General features: G+C 48.5%; 1 protein-coding gene and 15 non-coding genes across 16 annotated transcripts in view; 1 reads left to right on the forward strand and 15 right to left on the reverse strand.

Moving 5' to 3' along the window:
• Positions 1-23,041, forward strand: part of LOC142578441 (uncharacterized) — a 73,695-nt gene that overhangs the window by 45,005 nt on the left and 5,649 nt on the right. The window contains exons 5-10 of the mRNA XM_075687826.1: positions 14,099-14,251; positions 16,390-16,452; positions 17,375-17,466; positions 18,807-18,880; positions 20,830-21,067; positions 22,942-23,035. Coding sequence (XP_075543941.1) covers positions 14,099-14,251; positions 16,390-16,452; positions 17,375-17,466; positions 18,807-18,880; positions 20,830-21,067; positions 22,942-23,035 — 714 coding nt within the window. The remainder of the gene's footprint in view (positions 1-14,098; positions 14,252-16,389; positions 16,453-17,374; positions 17,467-18,806; positions 18,881-20,829; positions 21,068-22,941; positions 23,036-23,041) is intronic.
• On the reverse strand, positions 4,302-4,385 carry TRNAL-UAA (transfer RNA leucine (anticodon UAA)). Its single transcript has one exon. It is a non-coding gene; the product is annotated as a tRNA-Leu (tRNA).
• Positions 4,772-4,855, reverse strand: TRNAL-UAA (transfer RNA leucine (anticodon UAA)). Its single transcript has one exon. It is a non-coding gene; the product is annotated as a tRNA-Leu (tRNA).
• On the reverse strand, positions 5,242-5,325 carry TRNAL-UAA (transfer RNA leucine (anticodon UAA)). The gene has a single exon. It is a non-coding gene; the product is annotated as a tRNA-Leu (tRNA).
• On the reverse strand, positions 5,712-5,795 carry TRNAL-UAA (transfer RNA leucine (anticodon UAA)). Its single transcript has one exon. It is a non-coding gene; the product is annotated as a tRNA-Leu (tRNA).
• Positions 6,182-6,265, reverse strand: TRNAL-UAA (transfer RNA leucine (anticodon UAA)). Its single transcript has one exon. It is a non-coding gene; the product is annotated as a tRNA-Leu (tRNA).
• TRNAL-UAA (transfer RNA leucine (anticodon UAA)) lies at positions 6,652-6,735 on the reverse strand. Its single transcript has one exon. It is a non-coding gene; the product is annotated as a tRNA-Leu (tRNA).
• Positions 7,122-7,205, reverse strand: TRNAL-UAA (transfer RNA leucine (anticodon UAA)). The gene has a single exon. It is a non-coding gene; the product is annotated as a tRNA-Leu (tRNA).
• Positions 7,592-7,675, reverse strand: TRNAL-UAA (transfer RNA leucine (anticodon UAA)). Its single transcript has one exon. It is a non-coding gene; the product is annotated as a tRNA-Leu (tRNA).
• On the reverse strand, positions 8,062-8,145 carry TRNAL-UAA (transfer RNA leucine (anticodon UAA)). Its single transcript has one exon. It is a non-coding gene; the product is annotated as a tRNA-Leu (tRNA).
• Positions 8,532-8,615, reverse strand: TRNAL-UAA (transfer RNA leucine (anticodon UAA)). Its single transcript has one exon. It is a non-coding gene; the product is annotated as a tRNA-Leu (tRNA).
• TRNAL-UAA (transfer RNA leucine (anticodon UAA)) lies at positions 9,002-9,085 on the reverse strand. The gene has a single exon. It is a non-coding gene; the product is annotated as a tRNA-Leu (tRNA).
• TRNAL-UAA (transfer RNA leucine (anticodon UAA)) lies at positions 9,472-9,555 on the reverse strand. Its single transcript has one exon. It is a non-coding gene; the product is annotated as a tRNA-Leu (tRNA).
• TRNAL-UAA (transfer RNA leucine (anticodon UAA)) lies at positions 9,942-10,025 on the reverse strand. The gene has a single exon. It is a non-coding gene; the product is annotated as a tRNA-Leu (tRNA).
• Positions 10,412-10,495, reverse strand: TRNAL-UAA (transfer RNA leucine (anticodon UAA)). The gene has a single exon. It is a non-coding gene; the product is annotated as a tRNA-Leu (tRNA).
• TRNAL-UAA (transfer RNA leucine (anticodon UAA)) lies at positions 10,882-10,965 on the reverse strand. The gene has a single exon. It is a non-coding gene; the product is annotated as a tRNA-Leu (tRNA).

Genomic DNA, 23,041 nt, shown 5'->3' on the forward strand with positions numbered 1-23,041 from the left:
GTCGTGGTATCGCGATAGTATTCCAAAGGAACACCAAGATAACTGGTTGGCGTATCTGTGAACGGTACTGTTTCTAACACTGCAGGCCGGCTGTCCTATTCACCGTGCCAGAAGCCTAAGCCTTTTGGCCAGCTTATGGCACTCCCCGTTAGACTGCAAAACTTTCTTGCATCCTTGACTGCCTCCCGAATGCTCTCTTGGTCAATGCAAAAAAGTGCGATGTCATCTGCGTAAGCTAGTATTTTTACTTCCTGAGTTAAAAGACGGTAGCCGCGAATGTTTTCGTTTTCTCGTACCTTCAAACAGAAAGGTTCAAGAAAAATCGCAAAAAGTAAGGGCGACAAAGGGCACCCCTTGCGCACACTGGATAATACTGGTATATTTTCGCTGAGTCTTTTATTGATTATAAGGTGAGCGGAACAGTTCTCATAAGCCATGGCTACTCCGTCCTGAATCACTTCGCCTACATTAATGTGTTTTAGCAGGGCAAGAAGTATGCTGTGAGCAACCCTGTCAAAAGCTTTTTCTAGGTCTAACTGAACCATTGCTACACATTCGAGGTTCGCATCACAGCATTCCAATACACTCCTAGCGATGTGAATATTCGACAATATTGTTCTATTCCTGATACCACATGTTTGGTGTGGGCCTACTATGGATTTAATAACTGACTGCATCCTTTTTCCGAGCACCTTCATGTAGATTTTATAATCCGAATTCGTAAGACTTATGGGCCTGTATCCAGCGACAGATTTCAGCTTTACCGTATCGGTGGTTTTCGGTATAAGCACAACATGACTTTTTCTGAATGATGGCGGCAAGTGCTTAGTTTCATGAGCTTCTGATATTACACTGTGCAGTATCTCGCTTATTTCTGCCTTGAAAGTTTTATAGAAAGCTGCTCCTAGGCCGTCTGGTCCAGGCGCCTTTCCTTTACCCAAGTCTTCTATGGCTTCTGTAATTTCTTTCGCAGAGATCGGTCTCTCGAGTCCCTCTTTTATTTCATCTTGTAATTTTGGCAGAAGTGTTAGAAAGGTGTTTACAAACTCTTCTGTTACGGGCACCTGCCTACCGAGCAAAGCTCGGTAGTGTTCGACGAAAGCTTTTGCAATTACTTCTGGGTCTTTTGACATTGTGTTGTTAAAACAAATTTCTTTAATTATGTTTTTGGATGCGTAACCCTTTTCGTCACTGAGCGCGCGCTTAGTTGGCGCCTCTCCCAGTCACAGCCTCTCGGATCGTGCTCTTATCGCGGCTCCTTGGTAAATTTGAGCGTCCACCCTTTCAAGTTCGCGTTTAATTTCTCTAATCTGTTTCGAAAACAATCCCGGTATTGTGCACTCCGCGTTTAGAAAATAATCGAGCATGCTTTGCAGTTCTTTCTCTCTTTGTTTAGCTTTATGACGCATCACACAAGCCCTCTCGATCGCACTCATTTTCACTTCAATTTTAAACTGCTCCCACAGCTCAGCCCAATTTGTTGTAGCATCTATTTGCATTACGTCAATTTTTCCTTTTACCGTTTTGACAAACCATTCATCACTTAAGATCGTTTCGTTCATTTTCCACAGTTCCCAGTTAAAGTGAGACCCTCTATGTTTCGTGCCCAATGTACACGTTACTAGGCTGTGATCACTGAAGCTCACGTGCTTTACTGCGTAGCTAGTGACCGTTCGCGCAAGGTTTGCTGATACGTACAAACGATCTAGTCGAGCGTGACTCTGCCCTTGGAAATGAGTAAAAACAACACTGTTACCGCTTAATATGCTTCCAACGTCTACTAAATCATAGTCTGCCACGATTGCGCAGAGTTGATGCGCACTTGTATCCCGTATTATTTTACTGGGCACCCTATCTTCGGACATGCAAACACAATTGAAGTCACCAAGAACAACAACATTTCTTTCACACGTCAGGTGTGACTCAACAAAGTTAAAAAAAATTTCCTATCACTAATTTTGTTTGGAGCGTACACACAGACAATTCGCCAATCAATATTATTGAAAGAGAAATCACATAGGACCAATCGCCCATCTTGGGCCGACATTACACTCTGCACAACAATACCTATTGAATTACGCAAAAATAAAAGACAGCCACCGGCCTTACCTACTCCATGACAAACACAAGTGTTGTAACGGGATTTAAAAACCTGAACCATTTTGTCCGTTTGCTCTTCGCTTTCAATTTTAGTTTCTTGAACAGCAAGAATATCTATGTCGTTTTCCAGCATCAGGCGACTTAATTGTGCTTGTCGCCGTCTAGCCGTTAACCCTCGTACGTTAAGCGTGCCAATACGTATTGCTATTCCATGATTATTTGCCATTGAAAGAGAAGAGCAAGCACAAACTACAATACATTTCGGAAATCAAAGACCGCCAAACTTACAAAAAACAAAAACCCTGCACCATCATAAGCTCCGTCTCATACGGCGAAGGCATGACGTTACCAAATGCGCTACTCATCATTCAGTTAAACGTTCCGCAGCACCTAGTCCTTACTGAGCCTTCTACCGAACAGCACCCCGCTACCGCGGGGGAACTGTCGGCGTTGTCCGCTTATCTGGTGGGACAGTCGGCGTCTGTCGCCCGTCTGGTGGGACGGTCGGCGTCTGCCGACCACCTGGCGGATTGCTCGGCGTCTGGCGCCCCTCAGGTGGATGTTCTCGCGTCGGCCTCCTCTCGAGCGGAACGTTTGGCTTGGGCTTGAGTGTAGACCGCCGGAAAGAGGAAGCCTTCGTGGGTGGCCCTTCGCTGCTGACACCGTCGTCTTGCTCAAGCCTGACATCTTGATCGGGTATTTCGCGAGGTCTCTTTGAAACGGCGCTGGCCTGGTCAATTTTCTCGCCGGATTCTTCGATGAAGGCAGCGCCAGAGTTGCCCTGTCGCAGAACGCCCTCGGCAGCCTCCGCGTCCCCCTCACTTTCACGCACCGTAGAATTTTCTGCAGACGGTTCACTTTGCACTTCATTCTTGGCCACTGCCTCGCTACTGCCCTTTCTGGGTTGGCACTTGACGCTTGCCATGACCACTGGCTTCTCTTCCGTGCCTCGTGGGTCCCCGCCCGCTCCAGCAGTCTCTTCCGCGTCCGCTTGATCCATTAAGTGCTCGTCTAACGCGTCGCTCCGGCCAGACCCGGTCACGTTAGCGTAGCTTCTCACGCACTGGGTCTCGTCGTGGCCGAAACGACGACAGAGTCCACAGCGTGGCACACGGCACTCGCGCCGTATATGGCCGGCGCCGCGGCATCGGAGGCAGAGCGGAGCTCTGCCTGGCACGATCACGAGCGCATGGTCCTCTGATACTCGTAGCTGATGCGGGATGTCTTCCATGGTCATACCAGCCTTCAGCCGTAATGATACCAGACGCGTGTGAGAACCTTTGTCGCCGCACCCTGGAACTCGCCACCGCTCCCTGGAAATTTCGGTCACCGTTCCGAACGGCGCCAAGGCTGCTCTGACGTCCTCGTCGGGAGTCGTGTGAAGCAGCCAGAACAGCTTCATTCTAATATCCTGGTTGCAAGGGTCAATGGCGACGCAGCGGTGTTCTTTGACACTAAAGGCCTTCGCTGACAGCAGCTTCTTTTTTCCGACTTCGTCCTTGAATGTTATAGCCCAGACATGGTTCATCTGGTATGCCCCGAGGGCCACCACCTCCGGCAACAGCTTATGACGGTCAAGCGCATCGCGAAAATGTTCGACTCGATAGGGCCTGGCCTTCAAATCACCGTGCAAAAACACGGTATTACACACGGTCATACCTGATGGCAGATGCGGCAAAACAAGCTGGTAATCCTGTGAAGACGTTTCCGTAAGCCTGATACCGCGGCCCGGCTGGGCCGCATGAACCGCCCCTACAGAGCACAACATTCCGTGACCGTCCGCTGTGGTGGCCGGAAGTGGAATGGCCATCCTGACGATACCGACCTGGCGAGTGATTGTAAAGTTGGTGGCAATTTGGAACCCCCGGCGAGTTTTGATGCCATCTTAACGAGATCACTTGTATTCATTGAAAATGATACATACGACACAGGTACACTGGCGTTGCTTGTTATTGTCATGACCAGGTGACGAGTAGCTTTATGTTAAGCCACTTGTTATAGGAGCATCAAGGTTATTTCACAGTATCATATCTTTGCACAATGTTCACGCATTACACACGAAGGGTCTTCCTGTAAGGTGCTTTCGTTATGCTGGCGTCACACTCCGCCATATGACTTCTTGAAATCCCCATATCATCATGACAGTGTAGTGCTTCTAAACTCTGCTTTCGCAACTGCAAAAAGGAAATAATGAATAAACTTGTAAGGAGTGGGGTTCGAACCCACGCCCTCTTTCGAGGACCAGAGCTTAAATCTGGCGCCTTAGACCACTCGGCCATCCTGACGATACTGACCTGGCGAGTGATTGTAAAGTTGGTGGCAATTTGGAACCCCCGGCGAGTTTTGATGCCATCTTAACGAGATCACTTGTACTCATTGAAAATGATACATACGACACAGGTACACTGGCGTTGCTTGTTATTGTCATGACCAGGTGACGAGTAGCTTTATGTTTAAGCCACTTGTTATAGGAGCATCTAGGTGATTTCACAGTATCATACCTTTGCACAATGTTCACGCATTACACACGAAGGGTCTTCCTGTAAGGTGCTTTCATTATGCTGGCGTCACACTCCGCCATATGACTTCTTGAAATCCCCATATCATCATGACAGTGTAGTGCTTCTAAACTCTGCTTTCGCAACTGCAAAAAGGAAATAATGAATAAACTTGTCAGGAGTGGGGTTCGAACCCACGCCCTCTTTCGAGGACCAGAGCTTAAATCTGGCGCCTTAGACCACTCGGCCATCCTGACGATACCGACCTGGCGAGTGATTGTAAAGTTGGTGGCAATTTGGAACCCCCGGCGAGTTTTGATGCCATCTTAACGAGATCACTTGTATTCATTGAAAATGATACATACGACACAGGTACACTGGCGTTGCTTGTTATTGTCATGACCAGGTGACGAGTAGCTTTATGTTTAAGCCACTTGTTATAGGAGCATCTAGGTTATTTCACAGTATCATACCTTTGCACAATGTTCACGCATTACAAACGAAGGGTCTTCCTGTAAGGTGCTTTCATTATGCTGGCGTCACACTCCGCCATATGACTTCTTGAAATCCCAATATCATCATGACAGTGCAGCGCTTCGAAACTCTGCTTTCGCAACTGCAAAAAGAAAACAATGAATAAACTTGTCAGGAGTGGGGTTCGAACCCACGCCCTCTTTCGAGGACCAGAGCTTAAATTTGGCGCCATAGACCACTCGGCCATCCTGACGATACCGACCTGGCGAGTGATTGTAAAGTTGGTGGCAATTTGGAACCCCCGGCGAGTTTTGATGCCATCTTAACGAGATCACTTGTATTCATTGAAAATGATACATACGACACAGGTACACTGGCGTTGCTTGTTATTGTCATGACCAGGTGACGAGTAGCTTTATGTTTAAGCCACTTGTTATAGGAGCATCTAGGTTATTTCACAGTATCATACCTTTGCACAATGTTCACGCATTACACACGAAGGGTCTTGCTGTAAGGTGCTTTCATTATGCTGGCGTCACACTCCGCCATATGACTTCTTGAAATCCCCATATCATCATGACAGTGTAGTGCTTCTAAACTCTGCTTTCGCAACTGCAAAAAGGAAATAATGAATAAACTTGTCAGGAGTGGGGTTCGAACCCACGCCCTCTTTCAAGGACCAGAGCTTAAATCTGGCGCCTTAGACCACTCGGCCATCCTGACGATGCCGACCTGGCGAGTGATTGTAAAGTTGGTGGCAATTTGGAACCCCCGGCGAGTTTTGATGCCATCTTAACGAGATCACTTATATTCATTGAAAATGATACATACGACACAAGTACACTGGCGTTGCTTGTTATTGTCATGACCAGGTGACGAGTAGCTTTATGTTTAAGCCACTTGTTATAGGAGCATCTAGGTTATGTCACAGTATCATACCTTTGCACAATGTTCACGCATTACACACGAAGGGTCTTCCTGTAAGGTGCTTTCATTATGCTGGCGTCACACTCCGCCATATGACTTCTTGAAATCCCCATATCATCATGACAGTGTAGTGCTTCTAAACTCTGCTTTCGCAACTGCAAAAAGGAAATAATGAATAAACTTGTCAGGAGTGGGGTTCGAACCCACGCCCTCTTTCGAGGACCAGAGCTTAAATCTGGCGCCTTAGACCACTCGGCCATCCTGACGATACTGACCTGGCGAGTGATTGTAAAGTTGGTGGCAATTTGGAACCCCCGGCGAGTTTTGATGCCATCTTAACGAGATCACTTGTATTCATTGAAAATGCTACATACGACACAGGTACACTGGCGTTGCTTGTTATTGTCATGACCAGGTGACGAGTAGCTTTATGTTTAAGCCACTTGTTATAGGAGCATCTAGGTTATGTCACAGTATCATACCTTTGCACAATGTTCACGCATTACACACGAAGGGTCTTCCTGTAAGGTGCTTTCATTATGCTGGCGTCACACTCCGCCATATGACTTCTTGAAATCCCCATATCATCATGACAGTGTAGTGCTTCTAAACTCTGCTTTCGCAACTGCAAAAAGGAAATAATGAATAAGCTTGTCAGGAGTGGGGTTCGAACCCACGCCCTCTTTCGAGGACCAGAGCTTAAATCTGGCGCCTTAGACCACTCGGCCATCCTGACGATACCGACCTGGCGAGTGATTGTAAAGTTGGTGGCAATTTGGAACCCCCGGCGAGTTTTGATGCCATCTTAACGAGATCACTTGTATTCATTGAAAATGATACATACGACACAGGTACACTGGCGTTGCTTGTTATTGTCATGACCAGTTGACGAGTAGCTTTATGTTTAAGCCACTTGTTATAGGAGCATCTAGGTTATTTCACAGTATCATACCTTTGCACAATGTTCACGCATTACACACGAAGGGTCTTGCTGTAAGGTGCTTTCATTATGCTGGCGTCACACTCCGCCATATGACTTCTTGAAATCCCCATATCATCAGGACAGTGTAGTGCTTCTAAACTCAGCTTTCGCAACTGCAAAAAGGAAATAATGAATAAGCTTGTCAGGAGTGGGGTTCGAACCCACGCCCTCTTTCGAGGACCAGAGCTTAAATCTGGCGCCTTAGACCACTCGGCCATCCTGACGATACCGACCTGGCGAGTGATTGTAAAGTTGGTGGCAATTTGGAACCCCCGGCGAGTTTTGATGCCATCTTAACGAGATCACTTGTATTCATTGAAAATGATACATACGACACAGGTACACTGGCGTTGCTTGTTATTGTCATGACCAGGTGACGAGTAGCTTTATGTTTAAGCCACTTGTTATAGGAGCATCTAGGTTATTTCACAGTATCATACCTTTGCACAATGTTCACGCATTACACACGAAGGGTCTTCCTGTAAGGTGCTTTCATTATGCTGGCGTCACACTCCGCCATATGACTTCTTGAAATCCCAATATCATCATGACAGTGTAGTGCTTCTAAACTCTGCTTTCGCAACTGCAAAAAGGAAATAATGAATAAACTTGTCAGGAGTGGGGTTCGAACCCACGCCCTCTTTCGAGGACCAGAGCTTAAATCTGGCGCCTTAGACCACTCGGCCATCCTGACGATACCGACCTGGCGTGTGATTGTAAAGTTGGTGGCAATTTGGAACCCCCGGCGAGTTTTGATGCCATCTTAACGAGATCACTTGTATTCATTGAAAATGATGCATACGACACAGGTACACTGGCGTTGCTTGTTATTGTCATGACCAGGTGACGAGTAGCTTTATGTTTAAGCCACATGTTATAGGAGCATCTAGGTTATTTCACAGTATCATACCTTTGCACAATGTTCACGCACTACACACGAAGGGTCTTCCTGTAAGGTGCTTTCATTATGCTGGCGTCACACTCCGCCATATGACTTCTTGAAATCCCAATATCATCATGACAGTGCAGCGCTTCGAAACTCTGCTTTCGCAACTGCAAAAAGAAAACAATGAATAAACTTGTCAGGAGTGGGGTTCGAACCCACGCCCTCTTTCGAGGACCAGAGCTTAAATCTGGCGCCATAGACCACTCGGCCATCCTGACGATACCGACCTGGCGAGTGATTGTAAAGTTGGTGGCAATTTGGAACCCCCGGCGAGTTTTGATGCCATCTTAACGAGATCACTTGTATTCATTGAAAATGATACATACGACACAGGTACACTGGCGTTGCTTGTTATTGTCATGACCAGGTGACGAGTAGCTTTATGTTTAAGCCACTTGTTATAGGAGCATCTAGGTTATTTCACAGTATCATACCTTTGCACAATGTTCACGCATTACACACGAAGGGTCTTGCTGTAAGGTGCTTTCATTATGCTGGCGTCACACTCCGCCATATGACTTCTTGAAATCCCCATATCATCATGACAGTGTAGTGCTTCTAAACTCTGCTTTCGCAACTGCAAAAAGGAAATAATGAATAAACTTGTCAGGAGTAGGGTTCGAACCCACGCCCTCTTTCAAGGACCAGAGCTTAAATCTGGCGCCTTAGACCACTCGGCCATCCTGACGATGCCGACCTGGCGAGTGATTGTAAAGTTGGTGGCAATTTGGAACCCCCGGCGAGTTTTGATGCCATCTTAACGAGATCACTTATATTCATTGAAAATGATACATACGACACAAGTACACTGGCGTTGCTTGTTATTGTCATGACCAGGTGACGAGTAGCTTTATGTTTAAGCCACTTGTTATAGGAGCATCTAGGTTATGTCACAGTATCATACCTTTGCACAATGTTCACGCATTACACACGAAGGGTCTTCCTGTAAGGTGCTTTCATTATGCTGGCGTCACACTCCGCCATATGACTTCTTGAAATCCCCATATCATCATGACAGTGTAGTGCTTCTAAACTCTGCTTTCGCAACTGCAAAAAGGAAATAATGAATAAACTTGTCAGGAGTGGGGTTCGAACCCACGCCCTCTTTCGAGGACCAGAGCTTAAATCTGGCGCCTTAGACCACTCGGCCATCCTGACGATACTGACCTGGCGAGTGATTGTAAAGTTGGTGGCAATTTGGAACCCCCGGCGAGTTTTGATGCCATCTTAACGAGATCACTTGTATTCATTGAAAATGCTACATACGACACAGGTACACTGGCGTTGCTTGTTATTGTCATGACCAGGTGACGAGTAGCTTTATGTTTAAGCCACTTGTTATAGGAGCATCTAGGTTATGTCACAGTATCATACCTTTGCGCAATGTTCACGCATTACACACGAAGGGTCTTCCTGTAAGGTGCTTTCATTATGCTGGCGTCACACTCCGCCATATGACTTCTTGAAATCCCCATATCATCATGACAGTGTAGTGCTTCTAAACTCTGCTTTCGCAACTGCAAAAAGGAAATAATGAATAAGCTTGTCAGGAGTGGGGTTCGAACCCACGCCCTCTTTCGAGGACCAGAGCTTAAATCTGGCGCCTTAGACCACTCGGCCATCCTGACGATACCGACCTGGCGAGTGATTGTAAAGTTGGTGGCAATTTGGAACCCCCGGCGAGTTTTGATGCCATCTTAACGAGATCACTTGTATTCATTGAAAATGATACATACGACACAGGTACACTGGCGTTGCTTGTTATTGTCATGACCAGTTGACGAGTAGCTTTATGTTTAAGCCACTTGTTATAGGAGCATCTAGGTTATTTCACAGTATCATACCTTTGCACAATGTTCACGCATTACACACGAAGGGTCTTGCTGTAAGGTGCTTTCATTATGCTGGCGTCACACTCCGCCATATGACTTCTTGAAATCCCCATATCATCAGGACAGTGTAGTGCTTCTAAACTCTGCTTTCGCAACTGCAAAAAGGAAATAATGAATAAACTTGTCAGGAGTGGGGTTCGAACCCACGCCCTCTTTCGATGACCAGAGCTTAAATCTGGCGCCTTAGACCACTCGGCCATCCTGACGATACCGACCTGGCGTGTGATTGTAAAGTTGGTGGCAATTTGGAACCCCCGGCGAGTTTTGATGCCATCTTAACGAGATCACTTGTATTCATTGAAAATGATGCATACGACACAGGTACACTGGCGTTGCTTGTTATTGTCATGACCAGGTGACGAGTAGCTTTATGTTTAAGCCACATGTTATAGGAGCATCTAGGTTATTTCACAGTATCATACCTTTGCACAATGTTCACGCACTACACACGAAGGGTCTTCCTGTAAGGTGCTTTCATTATGCTGGCGTCACACTCCGCCATATGACTTCTTGAAATCCCTATATCATCATGACAGTGTAGTGCTTCTAAACTCAGCTTTCGCAACTGCAAAAAGGAAATAATGAATAAACTTTTCAGGAGTGGGGTTCGAACCCACGCCCTCTTTCGAGGACCAGAGCTTAAATCTGGCGCCTTAGACCACTCGGCCATCCTGACGATACCGACTTGGCGAGTGATTGTAAAGTTGGTGGCAATTTGGAACCCCCGGCGAGTTTTGATGCCATCTTAACGAGATCACTTGTATTCATTGAAAATGATACATACGACACAGGTACACTGGCGTTGCTTGTTATTGTCATGACCAGTTGACGAGTAGCTTTATGTTTAAGCCACTTGTTATAGGAGCATCTAGGTTATTTCACAGTATCATACCTTTGCACAATGTTCACGCATTACACACGAAGGGTCTTGCTGTAAGGTGCTTTCATTATGCTGGCGTCACACTCCGCCATATGACTTCTTGAAATCCCCATATCATCAGGACAGTGTAGTGCTTCTAAACTCAGCTTTCGCAACTGCAAAAAGGAAATAATGAATAAACTTGTCAGGAGTGGGGTTCGAACCCACGCCCTCTTTCGAGGACCAGAGCTTAAATCTGGCGCCTTAGACCACTCGGCCATCCTGACGATACCGACCTGTGAAGTGATTGTAAAGTTGGTGGCAATTTGGAACCTCCGGCGAAGATTGACGCCAGCTTAGCGAGATCACCTGTATTCATTGAAAGTGATACACACAACACAGGTACACTGGCGTTGCTTGCTATTGTCATGACCAGGTGACGAGTAGCTTTATGTTCAAGCCACTTGTTATAGGAGCATCAAGATTATTTTACAGTATCATGCGTTTGCAAAATGTTCATGCATTACGCACGAAGTGTCTTCCTGTAAGTGCTTTCATTATGCTGGCGTCGCACTCCGCCATAGGACTTCTTGAAATCCCAATGTCATCATGACAGTGCTGCGCTTCGAAACTCTGCTTGGTTTGTCGGGAGACCTGAGGTTAGGCGTTGTCGTAAAGCAGCGTTATACCGGCTGCCAGCCGTCATCGACGGAGGTTCCGGATAGCTCGCCTGAGTTTAAGTTCTTGGTGTTGCAAAATAACCGACTGAGTTGATTGTTGTCCCACGTTTCATGAAATCGATCAGCAGTATCTCCTTACGATCCCAAAAAACACCGGCCATGACTTTGCCTGCAGAAGGAGTTTGAACTTCTTTGCGACTGGTGACTTTGAGTGACGCCACTGTTTGGATTTTTGTTTCGTTCCGGGATTGGAATGAAACACCCACGTTTCGTCTCCCGTAACAATGGAGTCCAACAATCCTCCCTTATCTTCTTGACACTGTTGAAGAAACTGGTGAGCACAGTCATGGCGTTTCTCTTTGTGGTCTGATGTCAATAGCCACGGTACCAATCGAGCACAACACTTGCGATACCCCAATTTTTCATTGAAAGCTCTTTCCATACTCCCAGGAATCTGAGCAAGAAGTTTTACGTTGGACCATCTCGATAACCGCCTCCGAAACTGACGGTCTTCCAATCCGTTCTTCATCGTGGACTTCGTTCCGACCGGCACTAAACTCCCTGCACCACTTTCGGTCGTGTTGAACGAACATACACTTGTCGTCATACACCTCTGTCAACTGACGATGAATATCCACGGGTGGAGTCCCTTTGGCGCGCAAAAAGCGGATTACGGAACGAATATCGCACTTGGCGGGATCAACAATGGGAACCTCCATATCGGACGGCTGCCGAGCCAAGGATGGGCGGCGCAGCGAAGCGCGGCCGGGGGGAACCGAGAGTGGGGGAACAGCCGCGCGCAGCAGTGTTGCCGGATTTCGCCTCGCACCTTCCCGTGTGGCTGGAGCTCTTTGGGAACCTTATTTCTGGATCAAACCTCGTAGATTCAAGCACGGCGGTTCGGTCAGCGCGGGCAGGATGGTCATATAGATTGGCCTAAACTTTGTCCTTCTGGCTTCAAGCGGCTTCATGACTTCAATTTGGTTGTTTTAAACCATAATCGCGTTGCCTTGGTTCGTTTAGGAAAAGAAAACGTGGTTGCTCGGAAGCTTACGTGAGGAAACAGCGAATAGGACCGCCTAAAGATTAAATGCAAGGAACGATGCCGCGACGTTCAGTCGTCTGTTCGTTATCATGAGTGTGGCCGCGCGCCTTTGTTTAATGAATTGTGCTTTCCGCACGCAACGATAAGGACCCCTACAGCGCGAAATCATGTAGGCACAAACTATATATCGTGGCGCAGTGGTTAAAGCTGCGTTAGCACCGCGTCTGTCGACCTGCTTGTCATAAAGATGCGGCCTTCTTGGAAGGAGCAGTTTGACGTGTCGACCAGGAGTGGCGCGGTTGGTCCCGGTGTGTTCGATGTGCAAATTCTCCCGAGAATAAACTCTCGAAACAGCATGGAGGAAGGAAACTGAGGAGAGGCCCTACCTCCTCCGCGCGCTAGGAGAAAAGTGTGGAGGAAATGACGTAGTAGGTTCTCCTTTTTTTTTTTGCTGTTCTCTTATTTTTTTGCTGTAGTGGCCCCGCCTTTCGGGCCACAATGGCGGCTTTGTTATTGTTCTGTGCGCTCACACGCGTTGCTCCGTAGGTTTCGTACCGTGACAACGGCGCCGTGCGGGCAGGTTTGCGTTGGTCTCCGAGTTTTGGTGTGCTGCGTTATCTGGACCGTGCTTTACCGGATGTTGCTGTGGCCAGCTGGGACAGGAGGAACTAAAGTTCGTGAAATGAACGCGCATGCAACGCTGTACGCAATGTACCGCGCCACGGCAATGGCAACGGACGAAGGAATATCCGCGGGAAATTTTGCCCTCTTTGGCGGAATCATGCTAACGTGCTAACGATTGTTTAGTATTGCTGCGGAGCGCGCGGGTCCGAGCAGCACGGTTGCGCGCAGCCCGGCGTGGTTTCTTGAGAAATGTAAACAAGAGAGGAGAGCTGCCCCGATAGGTGGAGCAACGCCTTGAGCAACGCCAACTTCCGGCTTCACTTTAGCTTCACAAAGAGGGACGTCAGGGCCTCTCCTTAGTTTCCTTCCTCCGTGCGAAACAGTGCGTCGTGGCGTGCGCCATCTTATTGTCTACTGGCGCTGACGCGCCACCCAAGTTCGAATCGCGACGCACCGCATTGCTACCTAATAAACGAAACCGCAAGCACGAAAAGTTAGACAGATCCACTATACGCCACCAATCTTCGTGGTATGGCTGCGCCGTATTGGCACAGCCATACCATGGCAACACGCAGAAAAATCGCACGACTGAAGTTCTTGTGCCAGCTCTCTACTATAATAAATTTAACTTAGGTCAGTCGCGCTATTTGTTACGTCCTGGCAGAGTCTCTGGCCGTCTGAATCACCCGAATGTTTTTATGCCTTAAAATGCCATAGTTGATATTTTTAAATATTCTCCCCTTGTTAAGACAACTGAAGATTGGAATGCCCTTGATGTACACATTTTTAATGACGCAGTGACTACAGTCATTTGAACGGAAGCTGGAAATGCGCCTCTTCTGACGTATTTATTTTGTTTCATTGCTCGATGTGTTGACAAAGTGTGTCAATCCTCCCACCCTGTACCAGCCCGAAAAGGGTTACAGTATTGGAAATGAAAAAATAAAATAAATAAATATTTTTCTGCAAGTAAAGGGCGCTCGCCGAGATGTGATTGGATAACATCAATTGAGTGAGCGATCGAACGATGGTCCGCAAATAATCGTGTGGCGCCTCCCGTCGCGACCACAGCGGAGCCCGCGGCTGCATCAAGCTGAACGAGAGCCCCGACTCGGAGCTGTTCTGCATCGTCGGCAGGTGGCGTCGGTCGGTGATCAAGGTGCTTCGCTTCGAGTACGTGGTGCGCCACCGGGACCTGGTGCTGGCCGAAGTGCGCGTCGGCAGGCAGGTCACCCTTTCCACTAAACCATTCTGTAGGAGAGCGGCGAAGTCGGCACTGATGAACGTTAGGAGGGGTAGCGCGAAAACCTGGTACTCGCGGAGAAAGAGGGAAGCGATATACACACCTGTCGAAGAGACTGTGGACCCGGTCAGCGCTCATTATACTGCGTCTTGTCTTTCGTGCGGTGCCGCTTCTGACGCTACGCTTCAAACATCAGTCGCACTTGCACCGTTAAGGCACGGCCACACTGTAGTGAAAAACAAAAACAAAACGTCCGCGTCCCGTACTCCAGGCGGCAGAAAGCGGGCCGTGAAAAACAGGATGGCGGCAATATTTTCCTGCCGTGCACTGAATGGGTCTTGGAGCTGTTTTTTTTTTTTTTTTTGGTATGATTCCCACTACTCATTGACGTGAGAGACCAATGACGAGCTACCAATTAATTCACGTGGGCCCGCAGAACTATAGTGCCCTCTCTCGGCATAGCTGATCGCAGCCAGAATGATTCACGGCCGCACTCGAGTAGCTCGCTCCTCAGCGCGGAGGAGGGTGTCGAGTCCGGCCGTGAATGATTGCAGCCGAGAGCGAACCTGCCACCTGTTCGTGGCGGCGAAGACGCCCGCAAGTGTGGCCGTGCCGGTGGTACGGGGCGCTTTGCCGCGAGCGGCTTTCACCGCACGGTTTCCTTCTTAGGTCTGGCCGTACCTCTGCATGCGAACAGCGCGCAAATCTCACGAACAAGAAGTGAGCCACAAGGAAGGCACGCACTTCGGTGTACATTCAACGAAACATCTCCTTTGCCAACAGGCAGGTTCCTAAATTGTTTAGCTTTCTTTGCGAGCTATTCGGCATTTTTATAGTGACTGTTTAACCGTTTTAGTGGGCCGATCCCGAAGGTGGTGCAGTCTAACACAAGGACCGCGCACGGCGGTACCAGTGGTACTGTGCGGCACCGCAACGCACGGTGGTAAAGGGAGCGTTCTCGCGTTCTTCCCTCGTGACGACAAGCGGTTCGAGACGCTTTCGCTGAGACGCTGCCGGTCCGAGACGCACGCGCTGTACTTTTGAGACGCCGCGCCCGTGGTCGGCAGACGCTGCGCGCGTTGCAGGACCTCGAGGAAGTGGCGCTCGAAGTACCAGTTGGCTCCTGCGTATGTGTGCGGCACGATGACAAGGGCAGCGCCACCCATAATACGTAGTCCAGCACTGTACCACAAATAACCACCTCCCAAGGCACGCTAAAAAAGAATTATTGGGTGGCAACCGGTGTTGCGTCTTATACGTACATTTGTATACTGATAACTGGAACAAAAACAAGATAAACTTGCATAGATAATTGCGTCTCACGCCGCTGTCGCCCATCGGAGGTGGTTTCTGAAAACGTCCGCTATTTTTCGCGCAAGCCTGCTGCAGACGCACAACTTAGTGCGTGCCCGCACGCGCGTTATTGGTCGAGTTACTCCTGCAAATTAATATTAAATTACGGCGCCTCGCTGCAAACACCCCATTTTGACGTCGATCATCTACAACTCCCTAACTGACATATCGACGATTAGAACGATAAACGAGAAGCTAGATAATTTCTTTTGATTACTTAATTAGACGTTACGGGATAGAAAATTGTTGGCTATCTCTCGACTCGTCTCCGAACAACATGCACTTTGTCTCATCCGCGTAAGAGGATACTTGTTTCATTTTTTTTTTTTTTTGTCTTTAAGTCTCAGTGCATGTCTGCTGGTAAAGCATGCATGAGAGTTTGAAGTGCAATGGCTCCGGTGCGATACGCAAGTGAAGAAAAGGACGAAATATCTCATTTGCTAACGTTTCGGCCGGTGAGCTGCAGCCTTCGCAAGGTTATGCGACGGCCAGATGAATGTCGACGTGAAGCAGAGCACACGGAATTATAACAGTTACATACTGAATTCCATACACACTGCACGTTCGCTCTGACGAACGCTACAGCCTACCAGCCGAAGCATTGGTAAACCATGCAGACATCTTGTATACGTGTACCCTTCTCTTAACTTGATTATTACGTACGTACAGTAAGCGAGCGCTGTACGTATACAGTTCACTTCTCGGCTGTGTGTTTAATTGCGCCGATCACTGGACAATCGTTGTTGCGTGTTTTGTCTTTCTCCAGAGCTGTGCAAGGCATCGTAGCCAATCTTCACAACACGACGGCGGGGCTTTCCAGGTTGCGGACGTGAGTGTTCTCCTCATACACAGAATAGCAGCGTTGCGGTTTTTGCCTGCATGGAGCATCGATGACGCGAAATAACCGATACGCCTCACCTCGGTCAAGCGTATGGTTGGCCCGCCTTCGAGGTTATAAGGGAAGCGTCGCAACGCAACGACGGCAAGCACCGCAGCATGGCGCTTGTTGCTTATTGCTTTGTCTATAATAGTTGGGCTGTTTCAGTTTGCATGGAATTAACGGCCAGGGCACTAAAGAGAAACACTAATTTAGTTCAGACTCGTAAAGTATTGTTTCAAACCTCCCTTTTTTTTAAGACGAAGTCTTCACTACCGAGTTACCTCCACTTTTTCGTATCGGTCATGCCTCTAGACTCTTCAGTAGACCGATTCCATGAAATCCTAAAAACCTGGGCAAAAAAATTTAGCAAAAAAAATTAATAATTGAAAAGGTATACACTGTCAAAGCCAAACGATTGCAAAACAATGAGAGCATTGTAGAGTTAGACGTAAGCGTAAACAAAAAATAACAAAGTTAAAAGAAAAGTAAGAACGACCAACCATTTCATTTCTAAGTTACACATATGTAACTGAAGTAACCGTATTCCTTAGGGGGCGAGTTTCACAGAAGCTTGGCTAATAGGTAATCTGCTGATATCAAATGCTGAATAGACACCAAAAGGTGAGAAAGAAGAACCATGGCCCGTGGTCAGCTAAGCTCTCGTAGCACGAAAGTTTATTCAGACGCTCGTGTACATTTTTCTATCGGGCGGACGCAACTGTAGATTACTGTGCAAGAACTGTAGAAGGACCGAGCGACGTATGATGTCTTGTGAATCGATTGATTGCACCGACCGGCGCCTTCTATGTTACCACTCCAATGGTCTTCTCTACACTTGGCAGCAGCCGTTCTTGTTGTCCTGTTCTCCCAGGGCGTACTGCGTGTGGGGCAAGTATCCAGAATTGCTGACCAGCGCCTGCCGCAGCTACCGGGAGCGAAAGGGCTCGGGCTTCGTCACCGACGGTATGCTCTGGGAACGTACAAGCATCACGTGACTGCCTGTTATTTAAGGCTATTGTTTTCCATATAGCCAATCTACCATGTATCTGTGTGCGTGCTTGCTTGTGTGCGTGCGTGTTTTGCTTACTATTAAAGACAAAATTGCTGCAGTCTGCTTATTCTGGTACTGAACGCACCTATCTTGGAATGCTCTAACATCACGTGCACATCTGTGACATTATATATAGCTGTTGTTTTGCATTGCATATTTACCACGACTGTTTTGTTATGCGAGCAATGCATGCGTGTGTCCTGCGGTGTAGAGCCAGTCGTGCTGATGCCGGACTGCAGCGAAGCCTGTTACACTAAAGGACACTGCCAGAGAGAATGCACAAAATCTCGGCGCCCATCCGGTATATGTTGCGGAAATTGAGTGCGAGTTGTTGAAGCCGTCTTCAATAACCAATTTCCACTGTTGCCAGCTTCCTTCTTTTTTTTTGGGGGGGGGGGGGGGGCGTTTCGCTAAACTGAGACAAAGAAGTCGCTAACACTTCGCAAAGTGTTCCCCCTATGTCGCTAACATTGTCGCCAACACTGGCGAGTGAACTGCATGTAATTTAGCCTTCCTTAAATGGCTATTATATAGGCTAATAAGCCGTAACGCTTCCACCAAAACGCTTCACGTTCTGCTGTGCTGCACGAGCATTAGCTCGTGCAGATGAGGAATACACAGTGAATTTACCAATAGGGCGTAGTGTACCTTTACCAATGTAGCTAGAACAATGCATGATATACGACTGAACTCCGTTTACTTTCAGATTTTAAGATTACAAATCCAGCATGGTTCAAAAGAACATGTTTCAGTATTTTCTGGTGAACTTTATATATATAATGTGGCGGGAGGGGGAAGGGCGGAAACGTGCCTTTTTTGACCACACTGCGACATACGATTCTATGCCCACTACGGCGGATATGTCATTAATCGGTTAATATTACAAGAAAAAAACAACAGAAGAAAACTAATTGTCGCTATAACGGAAACACTGCCGATTTCCGAGGCCGTGCCAGTTATTTTCGAGGAGCAAGTAAGCGGTGGTCCAGCACGTGGCCTATAGTTTCTAAGGGTGATATAAACGGGTGTGCCAGTCATGCAAGTGTAACTTTTAAGTGTTTTGCAACGTGCAAGCTTATGAGGGTCTGTCAGTGAAGTTTGCGACGGCGTTAGATGCCTTCGTGGGCAATTCTGTCAACTTGGCAAGCTAAGCAATTTTGTGAGGTTGTAAAATTTAAAGGCGAAATGGGTGCCAAGATCAGCCTATATAATGCAAGTGAAAAATGCTCGTTTGTTCATTAATGTGGCGCAGATGAGCACGACCTCTGTCTACCTTACGTGGTTCTGCACATGTCCTTTGCCGGCTGGCCACTTAGCAACACCACGGTAAGGAGGAGCGATTGGATTGGTTCTCAGTCGATTCGGGGAAGTGAACGATGTTCAATAACAACTGCTCAGTGATACTTTTTTCTTTCTTTCTCGATAAGGCCTCGATGAGGTCACGATAAGGTCACTTCAGCTGTACGCAGGGGCCTTGCCATCGGTGTCTCGTGGACCTTTGGGGATATAACTTTCAGTGCAAGTTCGTTAGATGCACCAGCGTTCAGGATACCCGTCGCTCCAATGAGGAGTTGTGCTCGATGCTAGGTCGCGCAAATGCTAAAAAAATCGGCAGTGACACGTAAGACTGTTTACGTGCGGCAATGCGAAACCACTATACCTTTTGCAGACCTCGCAACGCCATGAACGCGCTCATGTTCTACACTCATGACGTGGCGGCAGCTCGTCCTGATTGGCTGCGCAGTCACGAAGAGTAGGCGGTATGCTTTTCGAGAGAAGCGACAGAAAAGGACGTTGGCTTATCCCGTGTCGAATATGCCAGGCGCCTAGCGGAGGAGGAATTAATAGGCCTAACGCCAACTATGCGTGCGAAATGTCTTGCGCTGAGAACTTGAGTTTTCTGCACGTCTTCACACCAGGCATGATTGTCGGCCATATGCGCTTGGCGCGTGAAATCGGCGCGTCCGTCGTTGTTGCTGCACTGTACCAGCGTAGCACAAGGAACACCTTCGTGTCGGCGGCATTTGTAAAGAGGGTCTACTTCCCGAATCACGTTAAAGGGACACTAAAGGTTACCAGAAACTCAAGTTAAAGTGGTAGAGCAATGTTCTAGAACGTCTAAGGCGTCAATATAATGGCGAACAGAGCTTTAGTAACCAAGAAATTGAGGTAAATGCATGACACGATTTGAGACCCCCCAGCGACATTCCGGTACTAGCCCGATGACGAAAGCACTCCTCATAATTTGTGTTACTAATACTCAACTACTCGTATTAAAGATATCATTTCATTCGATTATAAGACGGAAAAAAATGCTACTTGTCTACGTCTATTCGATTCTAAGAAAAAATAACATTTGGACGTTACCCTTCAGTAATATGGGTGGTAGAAAGGTTTCGTTTTCGCTCGACTCTGCGCGCTCGACTCTGCGCCGGGCACGCATTGGAGTTTCAGTAGTTTCGTTATCGCGTCGTGCTGTGAGGTTTCTGCTGGCTCGCGAAACTTTCATTTGGAAGAAGCAGCGAGAATGCCACGTCCATGTGATGTCGTGGGAAGCCCTCGTTGCTTTCCCACTCCGGAGAGCCGGTGTCGAGGCCGCCGTCGTAGTACGCAACGACGCCGGCAGCGCGAGCCCTCAGCAGCAGGTCGCGCTCGTCAGTGCTCAAATCGCTGGAGTTGAGCCCACCATGGCGAGCCAATCTGTCGTTGTCAGGGTCCATTGCGACGAGCGTCGAAGTTTGCGTCATAGAATGAAGTACCAGCTTATGGTCGCGCGTTTCTCCTTCCGCTAGCCACCATATATATACTCCCGCTTTCGCTCTCCTGTCGGCTCTGTCTTGGCTCTGTTTCTGGCCGCGCGTTTGCGTTTTGCGCAGAAAAGCCGTAGCGCAGTCTGCGGACGCCGTTCTACTCACCGATGGCGCAACGTCACTATGAGACCATGATGTCAGCACTCCTCGATCGGAGGGCGGGCGATTTGAACTGCGCTAGAGGTACGCGGACGCTTCAGAACGCATTTTCTCTTAAAATAAGTCTCTCCTTGGCACTAAACCAGCGTTTCGAGGTTTCTGGGATGGTATTTCAACAGTCCACGTTGACTTAATAGTAACATTTAGTGTCCCTTTAAGCACGGAAAGCAAGTTCAGCATTCTTTGTTTGTAACGGAAGGGTGTGTACAGGGCAGCCTCCCTTGCGTTCTTGTCACGGGCCGTGGTGACTCGGCGGTACCGGTAAGCAATTGCGGTCCTCCCTTTCTCTCCCCCCTCCTCGCTCAGCTCGAGAGCCCGTTGCAGCTGTGGTCGGTGGTGCAGCAGGTGGCGCTCACCCTGGCCGTGGCCGAAGAGGCGCTCGAGTTCGAGCACCGAGCCCCGAGCGAGGACCACGTTCTGGTCAAGAAGGCGCACCACGACGTGCTCTCCTTCCGGCTCAACGGACGCGTGCTGCACGTGAACACGTTCGGAGTGCACGCCTTCCTCGTGGACTTCTGCGCGTCCCGCCTGCGGCCACTCGGAGGCAAGTGCGCACAGTCCACAAACGTTTTAGAGCGCAGCTCTTTGGCGCCCGTTACCGCGTTTCGCGTCGCCGTCGGCCTCTCCGTTGTGCCTCGCCGTAACCAGCTCGGTAGCCGAGGCCAGCGCGCTGTTCTAGCTGCGCGCGCACCTTGCGCTATCTCTCGCGCGAGCCTTGCTCTTCCCTTGTCCTCCAAAGCCGGATCACGTGTTCTCGCCAATCCTCTCGCCCGCTTCCTCCGCGCAGCGCCTTTGCGGTGACTCTCGCCGTTACCGTCCACTCCTCCCTCGCCGTCCCTTCTCCCGCTGTCGGCGGTGGGCGCTCCTTGCCGCCTCGCGCGTGATCCACGGCTCTCCGCTCGTCTGTCTCCGCGTCGCGTGGCTGTATACGGCTCTCAGCCGTGTCTCTCGCTTCCGCGTTTGTGGGGCGCGTTCCTCAGTGGCATTTGTCGCCCCTGGCTGTGCTTGCACCCCTCTTCGCGGTGCACTGTTTCTTGCAATTTTGCCAACAAGTTAACAACTTGCGTCATTTTCTTTTGTAATGTCAGAGAAGTAGTTGGTTTAGATTTATGTTTGCCTACTTCTCACGCGTAAGATAGTTCACTTCGCATAAGAGGTTGAAGTAAGAATAGTAGAACGCAAAATTTGGCTACTTGGTTGAAGCTAAAGCACGATGGAAGTGGTGCGACGAAACAGCAAACAAGGACGAAGAAGGGGACCCACGCAAAATGCTACGCTTTCCAACTGAGGTTTACTGGTAAAATACGAAGCTTCGGTGTCACAGGGAGCAAGCAACCCGCCGCGGTAGCCTAGCGGCCGTGGTGTTGCACTGCTAAGCACGATGTCGCGGGATGAAATCCCGGACGCGGTGGCCGCATTTCGGTGGGGGCGAAATGCGAAAATCGCCCGCATCCCGTGCATTGGAGGCACGTTAAAAATCCCCTGGTCGTGAAAATTAATCGGGAGTCCCCCACTATACGGCATGCCTCGTAATCAAACCGTCGTTTTGGCACGTAAAACTCAAGAATTAATTCGTGTCACAGGGAGTAGGCGAAAAGACCATAAATATAAAAGAAATACATGCTTGAAGTAAGAAAATAGGCTTGCAGTATCGCTGGGCCACGCAGCCCAGCGGGCTGCCTTTCGTGACGTCGCTGGGGATGTTGACGTAGACAGTCGTCGGGAAGAGGAGCGCCAGTAACACTTCAATGCAGCGCGTTCAGGGACAACGTATTCTAAACGTTTTTTGGTTACGCGGCTCTTTTTGTTATAAAAATGATTATTGTTTTACAGAAATAACGATGGTGCTCAAGATTGTTGCACCAGCGAACAATTTCATAGTAATATTAATAGTCATTAGCGCGAGGAAGCGCACGACACCAGAGAATTAAGGTACACATGGCACAGCAGTGTTAACCTACTGTTAACATGCCGTTAACATGCAACTATTAGAACTATAAGCGTGCAATACCAACTAGCCCACCGGTCTGTTTTGTTGAAGTTCACGTTAACGAGTTCCGCACGCGTTGCTTAAAGCTTTTCAAAATGTTGGCACCGGCGATGTCACTTCCACGTCGACGTCACAGAAAGGAAATCACTGGCTGACCCATGCAAATTATCAATTCGAAGGCACGCGTGTCGGGAATGGGCAGGCCTCATCTCTAAAATTAATTTGCGTTTCCGGTTCCGTTTAACCACTTCCGGTGCATGCGGAGCCCACAAAAGCACAGCCTTTGATATGTGTGTCTCTGTTATTCAGAGGGGGAAGCGCACGTATCTGGGGCGTGGGACCATAGAGAAACGCTGGGACTTTGACACCACCCATTGCGTATACGCACCCTATCGTTTTACGTGTTTCGCATCTTTTGTTTGTCTCAGATGTGGAGCCGTTGTTCACCGACCTGAAGAAAATGCCCAGGAGGAAGCGCGACGCCATGGGGGAGACGTTTGCGAAGATCTGCAGCCTTGTCGGGTGGGT

Source organism: Dermacentor variabilis, chromosome 4, assembly GCF_050947875.1.
Source record: "Dermacentor variabilis isolate Ectoservices chromosome 4, ASM5094787v1, whole genome shotgun sequence".
Classification (NCBI taxonomy): Eukaryota; Metazoa; Arthropoda; class Arachnida; order Ixodida; family Ixodidae; genus Dermacentor; species Dermacentor variabilis.